The sequence below is a fragment of the Lynx rufus genome, unplaced genomic scaffold (assembly GCF_022079265.1).
Source record: "Lynx rufus isolate CCGP_SWC_20201006 ecotype Redwood Valley unplaced genomic scaffold, mLynRuf1.p SCAF_3, whole genome shotgun sequence".
Taxonomy (NCBI): Eukaryota; Metazoa; Chordata; class Mammalia; order Carnivora; family Felidae; genus Lynx; species Lynx rufus.
Window position 1 is genome coordinate 30,460,646 of NW_025814845.1, and position 12,384 is coordinate 30,473,029.

The window sequence follows — 12,384 nt, forward strand, 5'->3', positions numbered from 1 at the left end:
TTTACTCCATATGAAATGCAGAGATTTTGGAGGTTTTAAAGTAAACCTTTGACTTAGGATCTACTGATTCAACATAGTCCCTGTCAATATACCATCTGGTTTCTTTGCAGAAATCGATAAACTAATTCTGAATTTCACATGGAAAGGCAAGGGGCCCAGAATAGTCAAAAGTCTTGGAAAAGAAGAGCAAAATTTGGAGACTTACTTTTCCTGATATTAAAACTTACTACAAATCAACATGATATGATACTGGCATAAGAGTAGACATAAAGATCAGTGAAATAGAATTGAGAGTCCAGCAATAAACCCTTACACTTATAGCCAATTGATTTTTGACAAGGGTGCCAAGACCATTCAGTGGAGAAAGAATAGTCTTTTTTTTTAATTAAAAAAATTTTTCTTTAATGTTTATTTATTTTTGAGAGAGAGAGAGAGAGATAGAGGATAAACAGGGGAGGGGCAGAGGGAGAGAGGAAGACACAGAATCTGAAGTAGGCTCCAGGCTCTGAGCTGTAGCTCAGAGCCTGATGCGGGGCTTGGACTCACAAACCTGACCTGAAGTCGGATACTTAACCGACTGAGCCACCCAGGCACCCTAGAAAGAACAGTCTTTTTCAACAAATGGTACTGGGACAATTGGATATCTACATGGAAAAGAATTAACTTGGACCCCTGTCTCACACCATATACAACAATTAAATCAAAATGGATTAAAGACCTAAATGTAAAAGCTAAAACTGTAAATCTTTTTGAGGAAAACATTGGCATAAATCTTTGTGACCTTGGCTTTAGCAGTGGTTTCTTAGGACACCAAAAGTTTAAGTGACAAAAAACCACACCTAATGATGGTCAACAACATTAGTCATTAGGGAAATGCAGTCAAAACTGTAATGAGATACTGTTAGGATGGCCATAATCAAAAAGATGGAGAATAATAGGTATTGATGAAGATACAGAGAAATGGGGACCTTATACATTGCTGGTGGAAATTGAAAATGGTGCAGTCACTTTGGATAATAGTCTTACAGTTACTCAAATGTTAAACAAAGAGTTGTCATATGACATGAATATATTTTGAATTTAGAACTGGCAAGATTTGCTGAGTGATCACATGAAGTATGAAGGAAAGAGGAGGCAAAAATGAGTTTTTTGGCCTCAGCAACTGGAAATTGCCATTGGCTGAGATTGAGAAGATTGTAGTTAGGACAGGTCTGCAGTGGAAGATCCAAGCCATGAGACTAGGTGAGACTAGGTGAGGTCACCAAAGAAGTAGGTAATTCAGGGAAAAGAAGAGAAAAGAAGAGAACCTGGGGGTAAGTCCTGGAACACTTCATTTTTTCCAAGTTGAGTGGTGGGAAAATTCTAATAGTGGCCCTGTTCTTAAAAGAAGATAATGTCCTTAGCGTGTTCTGTGGAGGAGGGATATATCAGCTCTGTAAATGCTGCTGATAGGTCTAGACCATTTGCTTTAATTTTTATTTTCTTTTTTTAATTTTAATTTTTTTTTAATTTTTTTTTTAACGTTTATTTATTTTTGAGACAGAGAGAGACAGAGCATGAACGGGGGAGGGTCAGAGAGAGGGAGACACAGAATCCGAAACAGGCTCCAGGCTCTGAGCTGTCAGCACAGAGCCCGACGCGGGGCTCGAACTCACGGACCGCGAGATCATGACCTGAGCCGAAGTCGGCCGCCCAACCGACTGAGCCACCCAGGCGCCCCTTAATTTTTTTTTAAAGTTTATTTATTTACTTGAGAAAGAGACAGCACGAGTAGGGGAGGGGCAGAGACAGAGAGAGAGAATCCTGAGCAGGCTCCATGCTGCCAGTGCAGAGCCCAGCATGGGGCTCGAACTGGAGAAACTGTTGAGATAATGACCTGAGCCGTAACCAAGAATCAGAGGCTTAACCATCTGAGCCACCCAGCCACCCCAGATTTAATTTTTATTTTCTAATTCCTTGTGTAGATAAATACAGTCCAGCAATCTTGTTAAATTATCTGGGTATCCCAAAAGATAGTTTGTACACTCAGTTGTATTGTTTGTGAATAATGATAGTTCTATTTCTTTTTTTCTAATCCTTACAACTTTTATTTCCTTTTTAAGTCTTAATGCACTGGCTATGACCTCTGGCACAGTGTGGCACTATAGAGTAAAAATGATGATAGCAACCATCTTGTCTTATTTTTGATTGCAGAAGGTAAACTTTCAGCATTTCATAATTATGAGTTGTGGGGTTTTTTTGTAAATGCGTGCAATTTCTAATTTGTGTAGAGTTTTTATCATGAGTGGATGTTGACTTTTTTCAAATATTTTTTCCGCATACGTTGAGTTGATTAGATGACTTTTCTTTATTTTGATAATGTCAGGAATTGCATTGATTAATTTTAAAGTATTAAAACAAGTTTTGTAATCTAAAAATAAATTCAGGTTAGTTGTGATACATTACTTTTATAATATAATTTTTATATTTTGTATGGTATCACTCATAATTTATGTATTACTTACTTAAATACTTTGCTTAGGAATTTTGCATGTAATTTCTTTTTCTTTATTAAAAACACTTTTTTTTTAATGTTTGTTTTATTTTTTGAGAGAGGGAGAGAGCACAAACAGAGGAGGGGCAGAGAGAGAGGGAGACTGAAGCAGGCTCCAGGCTCTCTGAGCTGTCATAGGGCTGATAGGGCTCGAACATAGAGACTGACATAGGGCTCAAACTCATGAACCGTGAGATCATGACCTGAGCTGAAATCAGACGCTTAACTGACTGAGCCACCCAGGTGCCCCTGCATCTATTTGCATGAGTGAAATAGGCCTGTAATTTTTTTCATGTAATATCCTTGTAAAGTTTTGGTATCTGGATTATGTTGACCGCATAAAATGCGTTGGGAAGTTTTTTTCCTAGTCTCTAGAAGAGTTTAAGATTGGTATTAGAGATGATTTAGTGGAATTTACTTATGAAGCCACCTAGACCTAGGGTTTTCTTTGTGGGAAGGTTTTAAGTCATTCCATTTCTTTAATAGATACAGGACTGTCAGATCTTGTTATATCAGATATAGTATGATGTGTATTTAAAAAAATATGTGCATTTCACTTGAAGTTTAAAATGTATTGGCATAAAATTATTTATGGTATCTTGTTATCTCTCTTTTTAAAATATGTCTGTGGACTAGATAATGATGTCCCTTTTTTCATTTTTGATACTGGTTATTTGTGCCTTCTCTTTTTTGATCATGCCAGGGATTTGTCGTTATTTATGTATTATTTTTTTTAATTTATTTTGAGATAGAGAGTTCCAGGTGGGGAGGGGGAGAGAAAGAAAGAGAGAATCCCGAGCAGGCTCTGCACTGTCAGCGCAGAGTCCAGAGCTCCACGTGGGGCTCAAACTCAGGAACCATGAGATCATGACCTGAGCGGAACTCAGATGCTTAACCGACAGAGCCACCCAGGCATTCCAGGGATGTGTCATTCTTAACAGTGTTTTTTTAAAAAAATTGTTTAAATTTGAAAGAACCGTCTTTTGACATTTTTGATCCCCTTTACTGCGTATTTGTTTTCTATTTTGTATTTGCTATTTGTTACTTCCTTTCTAGTTTCTTTGGGTTTGATTCACTATTTTTTCCCCCAACTGCTTATTAAATGCTTAGATGGTTGGTTTTTCAGCCCTTCTTTTTTTTTTCTAACATATACACTTATATGCATCTTTTACTGTGCATGATTTTAATTGTATCTCACGAAGCTTGGATATATATTTTTATTTGGTTAAAATATTTTCTAAATAATATTAATTTTAGTTATTAGTTATTTTAAATTAATGTTAACATTTCACTAATTAGCATAGTGAAATTCTTTGACTCAACTGTAGAAGTGTAGTTCTTAATTTTGAAACAATTGTGTTTTCTAGTTATATTTTAGTTACTCATTTCTAGTATAATTGCTTATGTATTTGAAAATAAAGTATATTTTGTGGTTATTGGGTCCATTGTTGTATAGATATTAAGTTATATAGTGCATGGCTCAAATCTTCTATGTCCTTATTGTTCCTTTTTTTTTCTTTTTGTTGGGGGTGCTCCTTTTTCTAATAGCTACAGAGGGAGCGGTTTTACAAGCTGAATGCAAACTTAGAATCACTACATCTTCCTGCTGAATTGGACTTTTTATCATTGACTTTTATTATTGACATGTATGTCATTGGTGATTTAGATAAGAGCAATTTTATTTTATTTTTTTGGAAAACAAGTTAATATTTGACATAAAAAGCACAACATAAATCAAAATCAGGTGGAAAATCAGAACCTTACTGGGCTTCCTTTTCACTTACTTTAGTAAGTTAGAATGGCTTGTAGTTGAAATGAATATGGGAGAATGTACCAGAACCTTTTGGTTGCTTAGATTTCTAAAACTCTTTTTTTCCCTTTTTAAAATTTTTGTATTTTTTTCCAAGTATAATTAACATGTGATATTATATTAGTTTCAGGTATATAATATAATGATTTAACAATTCTGTGTATTTCTCAGTGCTCATTAAGATAAGTATACCCTTAATCCTCTTTATTTCACCCATCTCCCTACTCACCTTCCGTCTGGCAACCACCAGTTTGTTCTGTGTATTTAAGAGTCTGGCTGTTTTTTGGTCTTTTTTTTCTTTCTTCATTCGTTTTGTTTGTTCCACATATGTGTGAAATAATATGATATTTGTCTTTCTCTGATTGGCTTGTTTTACTTAGCATTATACCTTCTAGGCTCATCCATGTTGTTGCAAGTAGCAAAATTTCATTCATTTTTATGGCTGAATAATATTCCACTGTGTATGTGTATGTACACATACCACATCCTCTTTATCTAATCATCTGTCAGTGGACACTTGAGTTGCTTCCATATCTTGGCTGTTGAAAATAATGCTAATCTTTTTGAATTAGTATTCTCATTTTCTTTGGGATAGTACCCAATAGTGGAATTACTGGATCATATGGAAATTATATCTTTAATTTTTTGAGGACCTTCCATACAGCTCAATACCAAAAACCCCAAATAATCTGATTAAATATGGGCAGAGGGCTGCCTGGGTGGCTCAGTCAGTTAAGCGGTTGACTTCGGCTCAGGTCATGATTTCATGTTGTGTGGGTTTAAGCCCTGCGTCAGGCTTTGTGCTGAAAGCTCAAAGCCTGGAGCCTGTTTTGGATTCTGTTTCCCTCTCTCTGTCCCTTCCCTGCTTGTGCTCTGTCTCTTTCTTTCTCTCAAAAATAAACATTTGAAAAAAAAATGGGCAGAGGACCTGAATAGACATTTTCCTAAAGAAGACATACAGATGGGCAACAGACAAATGAAAAGATGCTCAACATCACTAATCATTGGGGAAATGCAAATTAAAACAATAATGAGATACCACATGTTTTTTTCTTAACATGTTTATTTTTGAGAGAGAAAGTACACATGGGAGTGGGAGAGTGACAGAGAGGGAGACAGGATTGGAAGCAGGCTCTGGCTGACAGCAGAAAGCCTGATGCGGGGCTTGAACTCACGAACAATGAGATCATGACCTGAGCCGAAGTTGGATGCTTAACTGACTGAGCCACCGAGGGGGCCCAAGATATCACGTTACACCTGTTAGAATGGCTAAAATTAAAAATGCAAGAAGAAACAAGTGTTGGCGAGGATGTGGAGAAAAAGGAACCCTTGTGCATTGTTGGTAGGTAAGAGCAATTTTAGTGTAGTTGTAGAAATGGTGGCGGCAAAACCCTGTTTATGAAAGAATGGAAGAAGAGAAATGGGAAACCATTTTTGTATGTTATACATGTTTTTCCTTAATTTTGTTTTTGATACATAGGTATTTTACATTTAATGTGGCTAGATGTGTTAGTACTTTTTTCTTTTAAGATTTCCTCTTTGTACTTTTTTGCTTATAAAGTTTGTTATCTTCCTAAGATGGGATATTCACTTGCTCCATGAAACTTATATTCCTGAACAGGGTTGTCCAATAGAACTTTCTACACTGATAGGAAAGTTTACTATTTCTGCTGTCCAGTATGATAGTCATTAACCACATGTAGTAATTGGACATTTGAAATGTGACTCATATGAGGAAATTAATTTTTAATTTAACATGATTTTTTTCAAAATTAAACTTTTTATTTTGAGATTGTAGATTCACATGAAGTTCTAATAAATAATATAGAGAAGTCTCCTGTGCTTTTACCCAGTTCCCGCGATGGAACATCTTTGCACGACTTTACTATGGTATCACAACCGGGATATTGTCATTAGTACAGAATATTTCCATCACTATAAGAATCTCTCAATTTACCCATTTAAGCCACACCCACTTGCCCCTTCCTCCCATCCCTTCCTTAACCTTTGGCAATCGTTAATCTATTTCTGTAATTTTGTCATTTCAAAAATGTTACATTAATGAGATTATTCAATATATAGCCTTTGGGGATTGGCTTTTTTCCACTCAGCACAACTGTCTGGAATTTCATCTAGGTTGTTTTGTATATCATTAGTATGTTCCTTTTTATTGCTGACTAGTATTTCATGGAATGGAAGTACCTTCAGATGAAGGACATCTGAATTGTTTTCTAGTTTTTGGTTTAATGAATAGAGCTGCTATAAACATTGTGTACAGGATTTTGGGTGAACATAATTTTTCATTTCTCTTAGATAAATGCCCAGGAATGCAATTGCTGAATTGTTGTATGGTGTTGTGCACACATACATGCACAAGCAGGGGAAGAACAGGGAGGAGGAGAGAGAGAATCCCAAGCAGTCTCCGTGCTGTCAGTGCGGAGCCCAACATGGGGCTCCATCTCACAAACTGAGAGATCATGACCTAAACCGAAATCAAGAGTTGGTGGCATGACTAACTGAGCCACCCAGGTGCCCCACATGTTTAGTTTTTAAAGAAACTACCAAAACGTTTTCCACTGTGGCTGTACTATTTTACATTCCCATCAGAGCGTATGGGCCATCCAGTTTCTCTGTATCCTTGCCAGCATGTGGTGTTGTCATTAGTTTTTATGTTAGCCAGTTTGATAGATGTGTAAGTAATATCTCATTGTATGTAGTTTTAATTTGTATTTACCTAATGCCTCAAGGTGTTGAACATCTTTTATGTGCCTATTTGCCATTTGTACATCCTTTTGGTGTTACGCTTTTTGCCCATTTTCTAGTTGAATTGTTTTTTACTGTGGAGTTTGATAAGTTCTTTATATATTTCAGATGTTAATCTTTTGTTGGATACATGTATGCAAATATTTTCTCCAATCTGTAGCTTGTCTTTTCATCTTCTTAACACGGTCTTTCATGGAGCAAAACTTTTTAATTTTGATGAAGTACAGTTTACCAGTTTTTCCTATGGGTCATGCTTTTGGTGTTTCTGTTTAGCTCTAGGTCATGGAGATTTTCTCCTGTTTTTTTTTTTTTTTCTAAAATGTTTATAGTTTTATGGATTTCAGTTCTTTTTTTTAAAAAATTTTTTTTTTCAATGTTTATTTATTTTTGGGACAGAGAGAGACAGAGCATGAACGGGCGAGGGGCAGAGAGAGAGGGAGACACAGAATCGGAAACAGGCTCCAGGCTCTGAGCCATCAGCCCAGAGCCCGACGCGGGGCTCGAACTCACGGACCGCGAGATCGTGACCTGGCTGAAGTCGGATGCTTAACCGACTGCGCCACCCAGGCGCCCCTGGATTTCAGTTCTTGATCCATTTTGAGTTAATTTTTCTGTGAAGTGTGAGACTTAGGTCAAAGTTTATTTTTTTTAATCTGTGGATGTCCACTGGCTGCAGTTTCATTTGTTGGAACAGACTGTCTTTTATCCATTAAATTGTCATTTGTACTTTCGTCAAAAATTAGTTGGGCATATTTATGTTGGTGTATTTCTGGGTTCTCTCTTCTGTTTCCAGCTCTATATTCTGTTTTCATATCTACATGTCTGTCCCTCCACTGATACCATACAGGCTTGATTAGTGTAGTGATAAAACAAATCTTGAAGTTCAGTTGATTGATTCTTCTCTTTCAGAATTGTTTTAGCTATTCTAGTTCCTTTGTCTTTCCCATTTAATTGTAGAATAATCTTGTCCTTATCCACAAAAAATCTTGCTGGGGTTTTGGTAGGAATTCTGTATCTCAATTTGGGGAGAATTGACATCATTACTATGTTCAGTCTTCTAGTCCATGAACATGCTATGTCTTTCCATTTATTTAGATCTTTGATTTTTTTCATCAGTGTTTCATATAAAGCTTTCAGCATACAGGGTTCTGTAGTGATACCCTTTTTACATTCCTGACATTGGTAATTTGTGTCTTCTCTCTTTTCTTCTTTGTTACTCATGCTAGAGATTTGTCATTTTTTAAAGATCTTTTTAAAGAACTATCAATTTGTGGGGTACCTGGGTGGCTCAGTTGTTAAATGTCTGATTCTTGGTTTTGACTCAGGTCATGATCTCATGGTTTGTGAGTTTGAGCCCCCATTTCAGGTTCTGCGCTGACAGTGCAGAACCAGCTTAAGATTCTCTCTCTCTCTCTCTCTCTCTCTCTTCCTCTCTTCCTCTTTCTCTCTCTCTCTCTGCCCCTCCCCCCGTGTGACTGTGTGTGTGTGTGTGTGTGTGTGTGTGTGTGCACTCTTAAAGTAAGTAAATAAATTTAAAAAAACTATCAGTTTGTTTCACTTATTTTTCTCTTTTGCTTTTCTGTTTTCAGTTTCATTAATTTTTGCTCTTATTTTTATTATTCCTTTCCTTCTGCTGGGTTTGGGTTTGGGTTTGTTTTGCTCTTTTTCTAGGTAATTGTGATGGGGGCTTAGGTTATTGATCGATTTGAGACTTTTCCTCTTTTGTAATGTTGTATGCATGTGGTTGTAAATTTGCTATAAATGTCCACCATTGCTGCTTTAGCTGTGTCCTACAAATTTTGATGTGGTATATTTTCATTTTCATTCATTTCAGTGTATTTAAAAAGTTTTCTTGAGACTTTCTCTGTGGCCCATGGATTATTTAGTATATTGCTTAGGTTCCAAGTGTTTGGAGATGTATTGGTTATCTTTCTGTTAATTGATTTCTAGCTTGATTCCGTTGTGTGATTTCAATTCTTTTATATTTGTTGGGGTTTGTTTTAAAATCTAGGCTATGATCTATCTTGGTACATACTCAGTCGGCACTTGAAAATAATGTATTCTGCTGTTGGATGGAGTGTTCTATAAATGTTGATTATCCTTAATTGATAGTGTTAATTGTGTTCTGTATCCTTGGTGTTCTGTATCCTAGATGATCTTCTGTCTAGTTATTCTACCAATTGTTGAGAGAGGGCTTTTGAAGTTTCTGTAATTGTGGATTTGTCCATGTCTCATTTCAATTGTCAGTTTCTGTTTCACTTATTTAGTGACTCTGTTGTTTGGTGCATATACATTTAGGGTTGCCTTGGTGGTCTGATCCTTTATGATTATATAAGGCCTTTCTCTGTCCCTGGTAATTTTTTCCCCCTCCGAATTCTACTTTATGTGCTATTAATATATAAAGGTGTAATTTTATTTAATTTTAATTAATTTAAATTTAAATAGGCACATGTGGCTGGTGGCTGCCATATTGACAGTGCCGTTCTGGAAGATGGAGAGAACTATGACACAATAAGTTTAATTAAAAGGTAAATTTTATAGTATGGGTATTATGGGCAATGGGAAGTCAGGGAAGGGAGATTGATTGGGGCAGAGGGATTGGGGGAGATGATTTTAAATTGGGTAATCAAAGAAGAAATCATTAACTGACACTTGAATAAAGGTTTGGAGGAGTGAGATTACCAATGCAAATATTTTGGGGAAGAATATATCAAAGGCCAGCAGGGAGGTGAGCCACTGTAAGAACTTAGGTTTTACTGAGTGGCATGGTGAACCACTTGAAGATTTAGAGCAGGCCCTGATTCTGACTTGTTATGTGTTGTATGTATGTATGTATGTATGTTTTATGTTGCTGTATGAACATCATTCTGGCTGGTGTGTTGAAAATAGACTGTAGGAGACACGAGTTGGAAGCAGAAAGAACATTTAGGACACCAGAATACGAGTAAATGATGAAAGTAGCTAGACCAAATGGTTAGAGCAGATTTGGGGGAAAATATCATTTAGTTTTGCATATGTTAAATTTGAAATGGTTATTAGATACATCCAGGTGAAGAGAGCAAGTAGACTGTCTGGGGTTCTTCAGATCAATGAGTCCCTGCCCTTGTGGAGCTTACACTTTACTTGAGTATGGGTAGTAAATATAAAAAAAGAAAACAAAAAAACCCGAAATGAAATATGTATTGTGTTAGAAGATGATTAAGTCTTATGAGGAAATTCAAGTTAAGAAAGGATAAGTGTTGTTGGGACTGACTTCCTGAGTAGGTAACATTTGAGTAATGATAGGAAGGTGGTGAGGAAATAAATGTGATAGATACTTGAGAGAGTAGTAGTTTAGGTAGAGGGAACCAAATCTAAAGGTTCCCGGGAAGAGCATGGCTGGTGTGGTTAAAGAAGAACAAGGAGGTGAAGTGTGGCTGGAGTGGCACTGAGCAAGGTCTAGGGATGACAGCACTGAAGTAACCAGTGTCTGGGTTATAGGCTATTTTAAGAGTTCTAGCTTTTACCCTGAATGAGATGGGAAGCCAGTAAATAGTTAAGCAGAAGAGATGTATGATCTGACTTATGGTTTAACTGAGTCACTCTGATTGCTGTGCTAAATATAAATAGACTGTGAAGGGGCAAGGATGGAAGCAAGGAGATTGGTTTGGAGACTTTTGTAAGTAATCTAGGCAACAGGCTGTGGTAGTAGTGAGATAGTGAGGAAAGGTCATATTCTGGATGCATTTTGAGGGTAGTATTGACAAAATTGGCTTACAGTTTGGATGTGGGATGAGAAGAGTTAGGAATACAAGATTTTTGACCCAAGCAATTGGAAGGATAGAGTTGCATTAATTAAGATGGGAAAGACTGAGAAGAGCAGGTGTGAAGTAGGTGATCAGGAGCTCAGTTTTGGACATGTTAAGTTGATGATGCCTATTAGACATCCAAATGTAGATGTTCAGTAGACATTGTCATTATGAATATTGTTTTTTGTTTTTTGAAATGAAATGCTAATTAAAACAGTATACTTGCTGTTGTGAAGATACATTATATTTGTTAATATCTTAAATTTTTAACATGTTCAATCCTGGGAAAACTTGAATATTTTGGAGAGAAAAGTTGTTTGCCTGCTTTTTGGCTTTGCTGCCAGAGTTGATGGTACTTTCTTAGAGTCAAATAAAGATACCATTCCGATTTTAGAAATGGAAATATAACTGTATAGTCTGAGTGTCTTTACTTACTTTCTATTTTAGGTCCTATTACTGCTGGATTGTGCAAGATATTTAACCGTGTTTTCTTTGAGGTATGACTTAAATATCAAACATCTTAAATAAGAAAAGGGAAACATTTTAGTTTTGGAAGTCAGAATGCCAAGGAGAAGGAAAAATCTTGGGGGAAATCCTTTTCGGAAGACCGCAAGCTCTAAGGAAGTTGTCGTATCCAGTGTTGCTAGTCATGAGGAGCCAACCACTACTCTTCCTTCCATGTGTGAGACAAAAGTTGATCAGGAAGAACTCTTCACCAGTATCTCAGAGATGTTTTCTGATCTGGATCCCGATGTAGTGTATTTGATGCTTTCTGAATGTGATTTCAAAGGTGAGAAAAAGTTTAGTTTGAATCCTTTGCATCATGTAAGAAGACTTTATGTACTATGCCATGACCAGCAGTAATATAGAAAAATGATTGCCTTCTTTCTCTTTGGTTAATTTATTGAGCATCTGCTATGGGCAAGTTATTAAGTTTGGTATTGTGAAGGATATGAGGAAGAAGAAAGCATAGTTTTTTCTGCTTTCAAGATATGTATAGTTCTAAATACAAGATGTATGTATAGATACCATATTCTATGTTTTATTTCTTTTTATCTTCCCTCTAGAACAGGTTGGAACTACCAACATTTTGGACTGGATAATTCTTTGTTGTGAGTGGCTTTCCTGTGCATAGTAAGATGTTTAGCAGCATCCCTGGCCTGTACTTTGTAGATGCCAGTAGCAACCTTCAGCAGCCCTTTTGACAAATTAAAAATGGCTCCACCTATTGTCATATTTCCCTTGGGGAGCAGAATCATCCCCAGCTGACAACCACTGTCTTAGGATGTAAGCTCCATAAAGACAGATCTCATAAAATATTTTTATTGCTGTATCCCCAGCCCCTAAAATAGCTAATGACTCATATTAGGACCTCAGTAAATATTTATTGAGTGAAAAGATATTTTTATTTTTTTAGGGAGAGGAGGGAGGAGATGAGGGGGAGAGGGAGGGAGAGAAAGAGAGAGAGAATCTTAAGCAGGGGAGCCCGA

The 12,384-nt window shown here is 36.6% G+C and overlaps 1 protein-coding gene across 1 annotated transcript in view; it reads left to right on the top strand.

The window, feature by feature from the left end:
• N4BP2 (NEDD4 binding protein 2) overlaps positions 1-12,384 on the top strand; it is an 88,228-nt gene that overhangs the window by 14,368 nt on the left and 61,476 nt on the right. The window contains exons 3-4 of the mRNA XM_047090729.1: positions 9,552-9,634; positions 11,342-11,684. Coding sequence (XP_046946685.1) covers positions 11,456-11,684 — 229 coding nt within the window. The 5' untranslated portion in view covers positions 9,552-9,634; positions 11,342-11,455. The remainder of the gene's footprint in view (positions 1-9,551; positions 9,635-11,341; positions 11,685-12,384) is intronic.